Source organism: Equus caballus, chromosome 11, assembly GCF_041296265.1.
Source record: "Equus caballus isolate H_3958 breed thoroughbred chromosome 11, TB-T2T, whole genome shotgun sequence".
Taxonomy (NCBI): Eukaryota; Metazoa; Chordata; class Mammalia; order Perissodactyla; family Equidae; genus Equus; species Equus caballus.
This window is the reverse complement of record NC_091694.1, coordinates 6,186,500-6,201,652: the sequence shown is the minus strand read 5'-3', so window position 1 is coordinate 6,201,652 and position 15,153 is coordinate 6,186,500. Positions and strand designations below refer to the sequence as shown.

Below are 15,153 nucleotides of genomic sequence, written 5' to 3'. Positions count from 1 at the left end.
AGGCTAAAGGAACATGAGGGTCCCACCTCTGGTGATAAAAATGTTCTTTTCCTCCTGGTGTTGGGGGACATCTTTCACATGGAATTTTATCTCCTCTTTTTTTTTGAGGAAGATTAACCCTGAGCTAACTACTGCCAATCCTCCTCTTTTTGCTGAGGAAGACTGGCCCTGAGCTAACATCTGTGCCTATCTTTCTCTACTTTATATGTGGGACGCCTGCCACAGCACGACTTGCCAAGTAGTGCCATGTCCGCACCCGGGATCAGAATCGAGTGAACCCCGGGCCGCCAAAGCGGAACATGCGAACTTAACCCCTACGCCACTGGGCTGGCCCCTTATCTCCTCTTGTCAGGAAGAAAAGGGGAAGTCAGAATGCTCTTCTTGCATCTGCTGTTTTTCAAGTCTTTTTAGCACAAAATAGTCAATATGACAAACCAGTATATTTTGGGGAGGCATATTCTGAACCTCCTTAGTGGTAAAATATACATAATGTAAAATTTACCATTTTAACCATTTTAAGTGTGCGATTTGGTAGCATTAAGTCCACTCAGGTTATTGTGCAGCCATCACCACCATCCGTCTCCAGAACTTTGTCATCATCCCAAACAGAAACTCTGTCCCCATTAAACACTAACTCCCCATCCCTCCCTCTTCCAGCCCCCGGTAACCTCTTTTCTACTTTCTGTCTGTATTAATTTTCCTATTCTAGGAAACTTATATAAGTAGAATCATACAAGATTTGTCCTTTTGCATTTGGTTTATTTCACTTGGTATAATGTCTCCAAGGTCCATCCATGTTGTAGCGTGTGTCAGAATTTCCTTCATTTTTACGGCTGAATGGTATTTCATTGTATGTGAACACCACATTTTGTTTCTCCATTCATCTGTCGACGACAGTTGGGTTCTTTCCACCCTTTGGCTATTGTGAATAACGCTGCTATGAACATGAGTGTGCAGATATCTGTTCGAGTGCCTGCTTTCATTTCTGTCCGATATATCCGCAGAGGTGGAGTTGCCGCCCTTTTCTTTTGTAGTACTTCTCACAGGGGGGGATCTCTGTTTGGGTCACTCACTGCCGCATTCCCAGCACCGAGCACAGTGCCCACACTGAATAAAGGTTGTTGAATGAGTGAGTGAAAGCTTCCAGTCTTAGAGGGTGGGGCAAAATGTATTGTCCTGGCAAACTTAGGTCTGGGCTAATCTTAGCTCCTGCAGAAAAGATCCAGGGAATCCCCCAAGGATTGACAAATCTTCCAAGAGTATCAATTTTACTCAATTATTCAGAATAATAATAATAAAATAACACTTATTTAAAGTTCACTCTGTGCCAGGACATGTGCCAAGCACTCTGCCTAAATTATCTCATTTAATCCTCAAACTAATGCTATGTGGTTCTACTCATCCCTATTTTACAAGTGGGGAAACTGAGAAATGGAGGGGCTAACTTCCTTGCTCAAAGGCATACAGGTAAGAAATAGCTGAAGTGGAGGGCTAACATCTGCTGCCAATCCTCCTCTTTTTGCTGAGGAAGGGTGCCCCTGAGCTAACATCGGTGCCCATCTTCCTTTACTTTATATGTGGGGCGCCTGCCACAGCTTGGCTTGACAAGCAGTGCCATGTCCGCACCCAGGATCCGAACCAGCGAACCCAGGAACGTGCGCACTTAACCGCTGTGCCACCCGGCCGGCCCATGAAGTAGATTTTTTAACCAAGACTTTCTGATTCCAGAAGTCACATACAAAACCATGCTTCACTGCTGGGGCAGAAAAACACTGTTTCTTATATTCAAGCAAAATCAGAGGTATTGTGGAGTAAAGTTCAAAATTGGAATGTCTTTCAGAGGTAAAGCACACAGGACATGGAAGCGCGTTTCCCGCCCTCCTCAGGGCTCGGTTCCATGTCCCGCTGAGCCTGTGTCGGGTGTGAGCTCCTTCCCCGGCCCCTTCTCCCAGGGCACTGGGAAGGGAGGGTGAGGCTTCCACCCTGGATGAAGCCCAGGATCACCACTCAGGGCCTCCTGCAGTTCTTGTGCACTTTCTGGAAGATGTGACTGTGCAGAAAGGGAGTGACCTCGTGTTCCAGATTTTGAACGTTGGCATTAAATGGGAATGTGTGTATTGGTTGTGGGGCTGAATGGGACACAGACCTGTGGCTAAATGCTATTTTTCTCCCTGGAGAAAAACCCAGCACCAGCCCGGCAACGCCATCGGCAAACCTCCTCCCCTCCTCGCTCAGCCCCATCTTCCTGGCCGGGCCCCCCTGTTTAGCCACAGTCTCAGTCCAGCCTCACCCTGTGCCCGGGAGGAGGGGAGGTGAAGGAAGGCACTTCTGTGAGTGTTCATTGGGAGGGTCTGCGGAGGAGAAGGACGAGGACGAGGAGAAGAGAGGAGAGAGGACGGGTCTGCTTTTTCCCTCCTGGAGCGTGGGGAGGCGGTGGGAGCAGTGAGGGGCGCAGGCCCAGCAGGCTGCAGCTGCCGAGAGGGGAGCGATGCTTACGCCCATTGCTCAGTCTGTTGTTTGGAACTCCGGAGCTCATTTTCCCACAGAAACAAAGCTCAAGTGGAGGTTGGCTCCCGGCCTGGCCCAAAGGAGCCAGATTCAGCTAATAGCAACACAGCCTCAGAAGACCCTCACACTCTCCACCATTGTCTGTCCCCGGCTGGCGGGGGCGCTGGTGGGGGCTTTGGAGACTACAGATCCTGGGGCAGCTCCGCCAAGGGCTCTGGTGGCCGTGGAAACTGGAGCCTGTCCAAGGGTGGCTCTTCCACAGGCGACAGCTCTGGGAAGCAGTGAGTGCGTGTGTGAATGTGTGAGTGTGTAAGTGTGTGTGTGTGTTTAGACATTTCTAAGCACAGGCCACACTTAAGCTCTGGAGCTTGGAGCGAGTGTCCTGGACTGGGTGGCCTGGGGCGGCTCCTGCATGTCTCTGGGCCTCAGTTGCTTCATCTGGACATGGTAGTGGTAGAAGGTTTGGACTAGATCAGTGGTTTTCTAAGATGTTTTTCTTTAAACAATTTCTCTTTTTTCAAGCAGTCTCAGGTAAAATCTGTTGGAAGGGGCAGTGAGGGGCTAGCCCGCCATATTTCCCCCCAACTCTGCCAGCCTGCTCTGCCTCAGTGTACCTCCTCAGAGCTCGAGGTCGTCTCAGAACATTGTGTGAAAAGTCACTGGGCTGGATCCACATGCACAAATACACAGACATACACCCAGGCAGACACACAGACATACACACTAATACACAACACACACACCACACACAGAAATACACCCAGGCAGACACGCAGACATACACACTAATACACACACAACACACACATACCACACAGAAATACACCCACACAGACATGCAGACATACACACTAATACACACACAATACACACACCACACACAGAAACACACCCACACAGACATGCAGACATACACACTAATACACATGCGACACACACACCACACACAGAAATACACCCAGGCAGACACGCAGACATACACACTAATACACACACAACACACACACGTAGGCACATAGACAGACACATCCACAGAGACACGTAACATAGATACACATAGACACACAAACACACACATAGGCACAGAGATACACAGAAACACACAGACTGTCACACATACACACCGTCCGGCCAGCTCTAGCACTGTCCAAGAGTCACAGAGGAAGTGCAGGGTTGTGGATTACACTCCGGACTGGGGAAACAGTGGAACTCACAGTCTGGTCCCCTTCCTAGCTGTGCAGCCCTGGGCGAGCCAATCTCCTGCTCTGAGCTGTAAAGCTCTTAGGGTGGTATTTGGGATTAAGATGCACAAGGGTCCATGAGTCTTTGGAAGTTGGAACTCACCCTGCAGGTGGCAGGGACTGCTGTGGCTGCCGGCTTGACTAGTCAGGTCCAAATTCTAACCAGGAAGCACCAGTCTTGTGCAGGGGCCTCGTCTGTCTAACTCACATTCTGTGACATGCCAGGACCCTGCAGGTCAGGGACCCAAGCGTTCTCTGCAAGGGGAGCGTGTGGGTGTGGAGTGCCAAGCTGGGGGAGGGGGAAATGGGATGGAGCAGGGGGGTCGGGTGAGGCTTGGGAGGGTATCTGTGGAAGGTGGGAGGCTCGCAGCAGGTGAGGGGACTCTAGGAACCCCCATTGGTCCATGTCGTGCCAGCAAGGGGAAACTGCCTCCCCCATTCGCCCTAAGTGCCTGCCCACATGCCCACCCCAGTGAGCTGGGGGCCCCTGGCTGCCAAGGGAACCGTGCTGAGAACACAAAGCACCAGGAGCAAGGAGGCCCTGCCCGGAAAAACAACATCCTGGCTGCTGGGCCAAAGCAGGGCTCTGTGGGAGGGGCTATTTTTAGCTGGTGAGGCAGCCGGGGCAGGACTTGTATGGCCTTGCTGTCTGCCTGCATAACTCACCCATTGTCCTGCCTAACTTGGGCTGATGCTGAGAGGCCTCTGTCTGCCCCTGCCCTCTGGACAGGGGCCTCAGAGAACCCAGGAGGAGTGGGCTGGCCTGGAAACACATCACCTTGGAGCCTCAGGGAGCAAGGGCTCCCCTTGAAAACCAAACTCAGGCATCCCAGGCCAGGATGGGGTTCCGGGGGCAGCAGGGCATACTGGGCCTTCCTGGGAGAGAAGCAGAAGCTCTGTTAGGGTGCAGGGCCAGGGGCTCCCCAGCATGGAGGCTGAGCACTGTTCCACTTGCACAGCTGGGTATGGAGACGTGAGGCAGATTCCAGAGGAGGACATAGGTCCCTTTATTGTAGATGTTCTGGGCTCAGGCCACACCCTGGCGTCTCAGCCACATCCCTCAAGAGCTGAGAAGGGATACGTATGTGAAAGAAGCGCTAGGTCTCAAATTCTCCTGCCCACGCCCAGGAGTTGTGCCCTGCTCTTGGGGCTGTGGTGTCTGCATTTAATCCTGGGCACAAGCACCATAAGGCAGGTCCAGAACTCGGCTGTGGCACCAAGGATGAAAATAGCTGATGGGAACTAGGCCATCCACAGCAAACACTCGGGCAGCCAGAAGGACTGTGGGGCTGGATCCCTGCAGAGGCAGCCACCTCTGGCTGCCCCGCCCAGAACCAGGGAGTAGGGGTGCCTCAAAGGGCAGCACCCCACTGCAGCCCTCTCCTCCTGGGCCAGGGCTCTCCCTCCCAACAGGAATCCTGGGACCGGGGGCTCCGTTCCCTTCTCCTGCCTTTCAAGACCAACTCTTGAAAGAAGAGAAGTACTGGGAATTCTTGGTGGGTGGACAGGAGACCAAAGGAAGGAGAGTTGAAATTCATTGAACAAATGTTTATTGAGCACTGACTATGTGCCAGGCACTGTCCCAGGAACCTAGAAAAGGAGGGGTTGGGGCAGCCTGGCTCTGTCCCAGCTGTGGCTCTTTCTCCCTAAGACAAGGCCTGCAGGGGGACAGGGTTGGAGGGGCACTTGAAGGGGCCTGGGGAGCCTCCTCTGAGAGGTGGAAGGCCAAGTGTATGGAAGGTGGAGGCCTCGAGAGACGAGAAGGCTGGGGATTTGTGAGACTCCAAGGCTGCGGTCTTCCCTGGGGCAAGACAGGGGGTGCAGAGGAGCAAGCTTCCCAGGAGCCGAGACAGCCGCAGGGCGCCCCACGCCCTCCTGCATCACCTCCTCTTCAGCACGGAGATGCAGGACTTCTTGAGGGGCCCAATCTGCAGGTGGGCGTCCACACTTTCTAGGAAGAAGGCAGGCTTGAGCCTGCGCGTGAAGAGCCCCGCAAAGTGGCTGTCCAGGCGGCTCTGGAAGGGGTCAATGGGGGAGGCCGGGGTGCCACTCCGGCGGGCCCGGGAGGCCTTCAGCCTCCGCAGAAGGCTCATCTTGCCGTCCCGCACGGCATAGAAGGCCAGGGCTCGGTCGGCGTATTCCAGGCAGATCCCGACCGTGGGCGAGAAGGGGTGGGGCAGGGGCGTCTCCAGCCCGTGGAACCAGACAGAGAAGCTGCGTCCATTCCACTGCAGGCAGCAGGAGTGGGCATTGCGGCCCAGCCGGCCCCGGTCGTAGGGCTCTTGTGGGGAGAAGTCTTCGGCCATGACCCCCACGCTGACCCATCCCTCAATGATCTCCACTTCCCAGTAGTATGTACCCCGGTCCAGGGCGCCCTCGCCCAGCACCTGCTCGCAGTGGGTGAAGCGGGTGGGCGACTCGGGGTAGTTGATGGGACACAGCACCCTCTTTACACCTTTGGTCCCAAACAGCTGCAGGAACTTGTCTGCCGTGTCGCTGTCCAGGTCCACGATGTAGGCAACTGCTCCCACAAACGGGAGAGAGACGCAGGGCTCAGGGCCAGGCTCAGGTGGGACAGCCCCTCCCCTTAGGTGCTCACCTCCCCAAACACAGCCTCCACCCTCCTCTGCAACCAGCACGACTCAGCCCCGCTGGAGAGCACCCTGTGAGCCGAGCTAGTTCACCCCACAAACGAGGGAGCGGAATATAAGCCCTGGGTGCAAGGGCCCCGCCCAGCAGCCTTGGGAGGGTCCAGTGGAGCAGAGGGGAGAGCCCAAGTGTCTACTTACACTTGAGGAAGTAGTCCCGGGGAGCCTCACTCTCCAGGGGGTCGGTGCTGTCAGGGTCCTGGGACCCGGCGTCTGCAGCAGAAGAAGAGGCAGAGGGGAGGGGACTCCCTAGCGGCCTATGGCTGGCCTGCTGTTCCAGGTACCCCCCCCAAACCTGTGACCCCAGTTCCTTTTCCCCCACCTTCCTCTCAGCATCCCAAGCCATCTGGAGACAGGCACACGCCCAAATATGCCACCCTGTGCTCACATGCATGCCTGGTCCTTGGGTTCTGCCCCCTGCTCACTTAGCCCCTGGGCCTCAGCCCCTCTGAAGCTAGAGGGTGGGCTGGGAGAAGCCCCCCTGTCCCCTAGGCTGTGCCAAAGGGGCTGACTGGTCATTAGAGGGTGGTGGCTCTGGTCCCTGGCAGGATTTGGGTCCCACCCTCCACCAGGCACACAGTTTCCACCCTCTACTCCTGAATGGGCACCAGGCCTGGGGGCCTCTGCGGGGAGACTGGGGAAGGGTGAGTCACTTGGGGGGGCACCCACCTTCAGCGCCCAGCTTCTGCAGTCCGTCCTCGTCACTGCCCAGCCCCCGCAGCTGCTCCCACTGGCTGCTGCAGGCCGCAGTCAGCACGTCCCTCACCGCCCGCACAGCTTGGGATGACTTGGTGAAGCTGAGCTCCTTTGGGGGACCAGGCCCAGGGCCACACCCTTCCTCCAGGGCCAGCCTGAGCGCCAGGAGCTCCTGTGCCAGATAAATGCTTATTAAGGCCCTGCTGGCCACAGTTCCTCCAGGCTGGGGTGAGACAGCTCTGCCAGGAGGCCGGCACAGCCCCGAAGGCCAGGCACTCACTGCCTTCTCTTCCCTCCGCCGCCTCCCTACCCCCTGTCTGTGCCCTCTCCAGCCCGAAGAGCTGCCCTCACCTGCAGGAAGCTGACCGAGTCGGCTTCAGGGACCTGACTGAGCTTGTGGCGGGCCTGGCTTAGCCTGCTGCGCTGTTCCTCCTGCCGCCGAAGTTCGCCCTGGGAACGGCCCAGCATGGTGGCCTCCCCCTCCTCGATGAAGCCGAGCACCTCTGTCTGGAACCCTTGCAAGGTGGCTGCAGCCTCAGCAAACAGCCGGCTCGCCCTCTCCCGCTCTGCCGCGGCTGCGCTCTGCACGGGATGACAGTGGGGCAGCGATGAGGGCAAAGAACGGCACTGCTTTGGCTCCATCTTCCTAGACCCCACCTTCCCACCCTGCCCTCTTGGGGGGACAGTGGGACCAGTCTGAGCTGCCCCGGATCTGTACCAGGCCAAGGAGATGCTCCTGCACAGTGGGGACAGACAAGGCCCTGAGCACAGGCTTCTTTGGTGTGCACTGTACCACGCTGAAAGCTCAGTCAGGGGCCTGCTGCAGGAGTGGGCAGGGACTGGGGTTAGGGTGGGGTCTGACCTTGATGAGGGCCACCGTGCGCCGAGACTGTGCAATGCCAGCGCCCAGCTCGTCCATGCGGTCCTCCACAGCGCTCAGGACTTTGGGCTGCTCCGCCTGTGGAGGACACCCTTCATGAGTACGGGGTCTGGAGAGGACACAGCCTTACACTGGAGTCCCGGGCCTCACCAAGGGGGAGGAAAGGAGTAACTCCAGAGTGGTATCTGTGCATAGCTGAGACTGGGAGTGGCCGTGATGTCCCACAATATGAGGTGTCTCAATCCCAGGTTGGTGCCATTCCCAAATGCCTAGGGAGAGTGCAGGCTGGTTGACCCTGGCTTGTCTGCCTTCCCTCTCTGACCAGTAGGCAAGTACAAGGCATCCATGGTCCTCAATGTTGCTCACATTCATTTGAGAACTTCCTTCAGTGGAGAAGAGGCAGAGACCCAGAGTATGGGTGTGTGTGTGTGGGGGTGCTGCATAAGAGGGCATTCAGCTGTCCTGGGGATGTCTGTCCCCAAAGAGTCTGTGTCCCCAATCCAGGCCTGAAAAAAGGGAATTCCAGGCAAATCCCCTGGGTGTTATGAATCACCGCTCCAGGCAGGAGAGACGGAAAATCCCAAGGCCAGAGGCGCCAAGACCGGGCTAGGGGCCAAAGGAAACTGGGGGCGGAGGTAGCGGGATTGACTGCGCGCACATGCTCCCACCACAGGCCCCCGGAACAGCTGGACAGAGCGCTCTGTGTGCTCGGTCCACCCTCTGCGGCACTCCTGTCGCCTGCCACACCCATCCAAACCCTCTGCCTCAGCCCAGGGCAGGTCTGAGCTGAGCCCCCGTATGACCCGGGCCGGGTGCATCAGCTGCGCTGCCGGAATCAGCCGCCTGGGACCCCGCGGGCCTAACCTAGCTCCCCGCTGCCTTTGACCCCCATCGGCCCCGCCTCAGCTTCAGGCCCCTGCCTGCCCTTTGCGTCCTTTACGCGTTCTCTCACTGGGTCCCTTCAGCCCCCCCATTCGCATCTCGTGCGGAATGTCCCACAGCGAACGGATGATCTTGTCAGGGCTGGAAGGCACAGCAAAGATCCTCAGGTTAGAGGAGGAAACGAAGCCCCAACCCGGGAAGGATGGGGGTGGGAGGGGCGCTCCACGGCCCTCGGCAGGCTCGCGCGACCCCGACCCGTCACCCGCCCTGGCTCGCCGGCGGTGCCCGCGCCCCACCTCTTGGAGCGCGCGCTCCTGCTCCAGCGGCACGAGCTCGTGGCCCCGGTGCTCCTGGGCGGCGCAGGCCTCGCACAGGCATACGCGCTCCACGCGGCAGTAGCGCTCCAGCGGCCGCAGGTGGCGCGGGCACAGGCTCTCCTCCAGCCGGCGCAGCGGCGGTACCAGGCGGTGTCCGCGCAGCGCGGGGCTGCGCTCGTGCGGGCCCAGGTGCGCGGGGCAGAAGGAGGCGAGGCAGGAGAGGCAGGAGAGCGCGGCGGGGAGGGCGGCGCCCTCGGGGCACGCGTCGCAGCGCACCGGCTCTTCGCCCGTCGGCCACGGCTCGGGCGCGCAGGGAGCCGACGGCTCCGGGGTGCTGGGCGGGGCGCTGGGCGCCGCGGGCTCGGGGGCCGGGGCCCGCGCCGGGCCGGGGCCCCCGCCCTGGCGGAGCTGCAGCAGCTCGGACAGCGTGTGGTTCTTGCGGAGCTGCAGGCCGTCGGGGAAGGGCTCCTGGCACAGCGGGCAGCGGGCCGCGCCTCCGGGCCCGCCGGCGCCACCCGCGCCGCGGTGCGGCCAGAGCGCGCCCAGGCAGGTGAGGCAGAAGTTGTGGCCGCAGGGCAGCGTCACCGGCTCCCGGAGTGGCTCCAGGCAGATGGGGCAGCTGAAGGGTCCGCTGCCGTCCATGGCTCCGCGGCCGCCGGGGCACCGCCTGTTCTGCCGCCGCCTGGGAGGGACCAGGGCCGTTCGCGCCGCGGCGCCGCCCCCTGGGACGGAGGCCAAGAGTCCGGCCCCCTTCTGTCCCGGGCTGGGACCGCCCCCCAGCGCCACAGGCCGGCCCGCCTGTCCCCGAACACCCGGCCCCAGCCCAGACAGCGCGGGGCGGCCTCCGGGCCCCGCCTGACCCCGGGGGGCTCCTAGGCCATGGCCCCCCTGCGCGCGGCGGCCCGCGCGGTCTGAGGGGAGGGCGCCGCCCAAAGGGCTGTGAGAGAGAGGGCAGACGGCAGAGAGTGCGGGGGCCACACTGGAAGGAAGCTGGGAAAGGGTTCACCCGTCCATGACCCGCCCCCCATCCTCCCCCTCCCCATGGCCAGGCGAGCTCATTGTCACCCAGCCCCTTTGCGCTCCAGACCCCTCTGTGGCACGATTAGCAAAGTTCCGGGTCGGGCCCGCTGACTGCAGAGAAAAATAACTGCTGATGTGCGCGTGTTTTTGCCCCTTAGCGACTCTGTTTACCCACGGCCGGGAAGTTGGGCTTCTCTAACCCTGAAATGGGAAGTTGATGTCATCCTCCAAGTCCTTGAGGGGTTCAGGTCTGGTCCACCGACACTCCTGGGCACGAGTGGTGCGGGAGGTCTTCCCCAGGTGGAGGCACTTGTTAAGACATCTAATTACGCACTTAAAATGATGCATTTTATTCTACACAAGTTATACCTCGATAATGTTCTGTTTAAAACAATAGAACAGCAACCAAATAACAAAGGCAGCCTTGCATTATAACCCAAAGTATAAAATAGACATCCCTGAGTCCGATATGCTGATATGAATAAATGACCAGATAAATGAATAAGTGAGGGAGAATAGACAGATTTCGTGTTCAGAAGAATTCAAAATAATTTCTGTATCTGCTGCACGGTGGAGCATAACTTCCCACTCCTTCATTGTGGGTTGTGCATAGTAGCTTTCTTCCAAAGGGAGCAAAAGAGTCACTTTACAGTGGAGAAACCTGACAAACACAACCTCAGCCAGGTGATCAAGGTCAACGTCCATAGGGATAAGTCATGTGGACAGTAAGCACCCTTGATACGATGTGGTCCTCCTCCCCAAAAAACCCATAACCCCAGTCGAATCCTGATTAACGCATCAGACAAATCCCAAATGAGGAGCAGTCTACGAAATACCTGACCGGTACCCCGGACACTGTGGAGGCCATCAAAAAGAAGGGAAGTCTGAGAGACTGTCACAGCCAAGAGAAGCCTAAGGAGACACGACAACGAAATGTAATGTGGATCCTGGACGGGCTCCCGAAAGAGAAAAAGGACATTAGGGAAAAAGTAAGGACTCTGAATAAATTATGGGATATAGTTAATAGGAATGTATCAGTATTGGCTCCTTAATTGTGACAAATGTGTCATGTAAGATGTTAACAAAAGGGGAAATTGGGGGTAAGGTATATGGGAACTCTGAATTATCTTGGCAACTTTTCTGTAAATTTATGTGTTCTAAAATTGAAAGTTCCTTTAAAAAATATAGAGGGGCCTGGCCCCATGGCCAAGTGGTTGAGTTCGCGCGCTCTGCTTCAGTGGCCCAGGGCACGGATTGGCACCGCTGGTCAAGCCATGGTGAGGCGGCATCCCACATGCCACAACTAGAAGGACCCACAACTAAAAATATACAACTATGTACTGAGGGGATTTGGGAGAAAAAGGAAAAACAAAATCTTAGAAAAAAAATATATATAGAATAATTGGGGCAATTCTTCCTACCCTCAGGCCCTCAGACCTCCTGCTGGTGAGAGCCCAAAGCCAGAGGAATAAAGAGGTGAGGAGGGGGCTGTCCATCCATAGGTGGGGCTTAACCTTTCTTGTGTGCCAGGGCTCCTCTCCAAGCCTGGTGCAGCCTACAGACCCTTTTTCAAAGTAATGCTTTTAAATGTACAAAATAAAATGCATAGAATTCCATAGAACCCAGTTACATTGAAATACAGGCACAAAATATTAAGAAAACAAATTTGTGATAAATTTTTCTTTAACACAATAAATAACAAGATCTGACGGAGGCCTAATAATTACTGTATTTTTGAAATAGTGATGAACATAAATGATGTTTCAAATTCTCTGTCACCACTGTAATGTGCTATGAAAATATCTAATTTCTTAAAACCGCACATATACGGACAGCTAATCTTCGACAAAGGTGCCAAGAACATACAATGGAGAAAAGTCAGTCTCTTCAATAAATGGTGCTGGGAAAACTGGACAGCCACATGCAAAGAATGAAAGTAGACCGTTATCTCATGCCATACACAAAATTAAACTCAAAATGGATCAAAGACTTGAAGATAAGTCCTGAAACCATAAAACTCCTAGAAGATAATATAGGTAGTACACTTTGACATCAAACTTAAAAGGATTTTTCAAAGACCATGCCTTCTCAGACAAGGGAAACAAAAGAAAAATAAACAAGTGGGAGTTCATTAGACTAAAGAGGTTCTGCAAGACGAAAGAAACTAAGATCAAAACAAAAAGACAACCCACCAATTGGGAGAAAATATTTGAAAATCATATATCCGATAAGGGGTTAATCTCCATAATATATAAGGAACTCCCATAACTGAACAACAAAAAACCAAACAGCCCAATCAAATAATGGGCAGAGGATATGAACAGACATTTTTCCAAAGAAGATATACAGATGGCCAATAAACAGATGAAAAGATGTTCAACATCACTAATCGTCAGGGAAATGCAAATCAAAACTACGCTAACATACCACCTTATGCGTGTTAAAATGGCTATATGCACTAAGACTGAAAATAACAAATGCTGGAGAGGGTGTAGAAAGGGCACCCTCATCCACTGCTGGTGGGAATGCAAACTGGTGCAGCCACTACGAAAAACAGTATGGAGATTCCTCAAAAAACTAAAAATAGAACTACCATATGACCCAGCTATCCCGCTACTGGGTATCTACCCAAGCAACTTAAAATCAACAATCCAAAGTAACAAATGTACCCCTATGTTCATTGTAGCACTATTCACAGTAGCCAAGACATGGAAACAACCCAAGTGCCCACCGACTGATGATTGGATGAAGAAGAGGTGGTATATTATACACACACACACACACACACACACACACACACACACACACACACACACAGTGGAATACTACTCAGCCATAAAAAAGACAAAATCATCCCATTTGCAACAACATGGATGGACCTGGAGGGAATTATGCTAAGTGAAATAAGCCAGACTGAGAAAGACAAACACCAAATGATTTCACTCATATGTGGAATATGAACAAACACATGGACAAAGAAAACAGTTCGGTGGCTACCAGGGGAAGGGAGTGGAGGGTGGGCACAAGGGGGTGAAGAGGAGCATTTATGTGGTGACAGACAAGAGATAATGTACAACTGAAATTTCACAATAAAGTAAACTATTATGAACTCAAATAAAAAAATGAAATAAATCTAATTTCTATTGGTGACAAGTCACAGGTATTGCTAATACCACTGTGGTGTGTTCTCTCCATTTGTAATAGAAAGAAATGCTAAATTTCAGTTAGAGAACAGTGAAAATAAAGAAGAATTACACCCCCTGAAGACCCCAGATTAAGAATGTCTAATTTAGAGCCAGCCCTGATGGCCTAGTGGTTAGAGTTCGGTGCACTCCATGAGTTCGCGGCCCCAGTTCGGTTCTGGGCGTGGAACCACACCTCTTGTCAGTCAGTAGCTGGGCTGTGGTGGTGGCTCACATAGAAGACCTGGAAGCACATACAACTTGAATATGCAACTTTGTATTGGGGCTTTGGGAAGAAAAAAAGGGAAAAAAAAGAAAAGATTGGCAACAGATGTTAGCTCAGGGCAAATCTTTCCCAGCAAAAGGAAAAAAAAAAAAGAATGTCTAATTTAGAAAGATGCTATGCAGAGCCTCCTGAGGTCTTTCCCGGATGGAGGGAAGAAAACTAGGGTCTATTAAATGTTAAAAGAGAGGTAAGATCCACTTCTGGCGGATTCAAGGGAAGGAAGGGGGAATAATGGAGGCCCGAGTGGAGGCAGTAGCATTTGAGCTGGGCTGTCACGTCCTGCCAGGACTCAGGCGTGCAGAAACTAGGGTGGGAAAAGATATTCTGGGCAGACGAGCAGCAGAGGGACCCGGCCTGGGTGTGCCGTTTGGCAGGAAGGCGGGTAATGAGTTCCATACGTTAGTTTCCCCAAGGAGCACTTGATCATGACCGTCCTTTGCTTGCCGAGGCTCAGGAACAGTTTGGAGGTTCAGGCATCAGCAACCAGCCTACTCCAAGGCTCAGCAGCCAGGCTGCCTGGGCTTGCTGAGACCAGAGACCCACCTGGTCCTGGACGGGAGAGGGGTGCCACTCGAGTTGGGGGTGCTCAGAGACGAGTCCCAGCTGGCCCACTGCTCCCCACCCCACAGCCTGTTTAGGAAGATCCACTCCCCCAGGGAAGTGTGGAGATGTGATTGTCAGGGTGGAGGCATCTTTATATTTTATTTCCATTATCATAGCTTTAAAGTTGCTTAATATATTAATCCTTTTTGAAATAAGTTGGCTCTTAAGGGGAAAAGGTAACTGGCACTTTTGAGGTCTTCAGGAGCATGTTCACGCCTGCATCTCACTCTGCCCCTGTGAGGACTGTGTCATGGGATGAGAAACGGAATTTCGACAGGCCTCATATCTTGCCGGCGGTCACATAACTAGTCCTGCAGAGGAGGCAGAATTTAAATCCAGAAGGTGCAACCTGAAAATAATCCTGAACCTCATATATGACCCTGTCTGGCTGCAGTATTACTTTAAAAAAAAAAGTCAAACAGAAGCAAAACAAACAGGCAAAAGCAGCCCAGCAAAAGAGAGTAATTGGCAAGCCACTCCAGCTTTGCTTGCATCTTGCAAGAAATTGAAGTGGGTTCCAAGCCATGTCCCACAGTAGCACATTTTCCTTTATGCTTTTGGTGTACTTTAAAAAAATTGATTTTTATTTATTTCAAAATAATATATTCAAAGTATTTAAAAAGTAAACAAGTCCATGAGGCTTACAATAACAAAAACTGGCAGTCCCACCTACTCCAGCCTCTTGCTCCCAAGGACAACTGGTTTCAACTCTTTTAACTGTTTCTTTTAGCATTTACCTCCACATCGCTAAAGCACGTGCTTATAAGCCTTGAACATCTGTGTGGACGTTTGTGCTCATGTTTCTGGAGATTTAGATTCTTTATCACTTCTCTTTTGTGTTGAATTTCCTGTTGCTGGGATTCCAGGTTTTCCTTTCCCTTCATTGATTT

At 53.9% G+C, this 15,153-nt stretch overlaps 1 protein-coding gene across 1 annotated transcript; it reads right to left on the bottom strand.

Annotated features, from left to right (window-relative positions):
* Positions 1-5,282: 5,282 nt before the first annotated feature.
* TRIM47 (tripartite motif containing 47) lies at positions 5,283-9,863 on the bottom strand. The gene is made up of 6 exons (XM_023651997.2): positions 9,152-9,863; positions 7,956-8,051; positions 7,445-7,675; positions 7,067-7,265; positions 6,539-6,610; positions 5,283-6,270 (listed from the first exon to the last, which is right to left on the bottom strand). Exons 1-6 carry the CDS (start codon positions 9,812-9,814, stop codon positions 5,630-5,632), a joined length of 1,902 nt encoding a protein of 633 aa, XP_023507765.2. The 5' UTR covers positions 9,815-9,863; the 3' UTR covers positions 5,283-5,629.
* Positions 9,864-15,153: the final 5,290 nt, after the last annotated feature.

Excerpts from the sequence above, each read along its gene's own strand:
- TRIM47 (XM_023651997.2), bottom strand. The coding sequence starts at position 9,814 with ATGGACGGCAGCGGACCCTTCAGCTGCCCCATCTGCCTGGAGCCACTC. Across the intron at positions 6,611-7,066 it reads GCAGAAGCTGGGCGCTGAAG|ACGCCGGGTCCCAGGACCCT; the intron begins GTGGGTGCCCCC and ends CTTCTGCTGCAG. Across the intron at positions 6,271-6,538 it reads CCGGGACTACTTCCTCAAGT|TTGCCTACATCGTGGACCTG; the intron begins GTAAGTAGACAC and ends TTGTGGGAGCAG.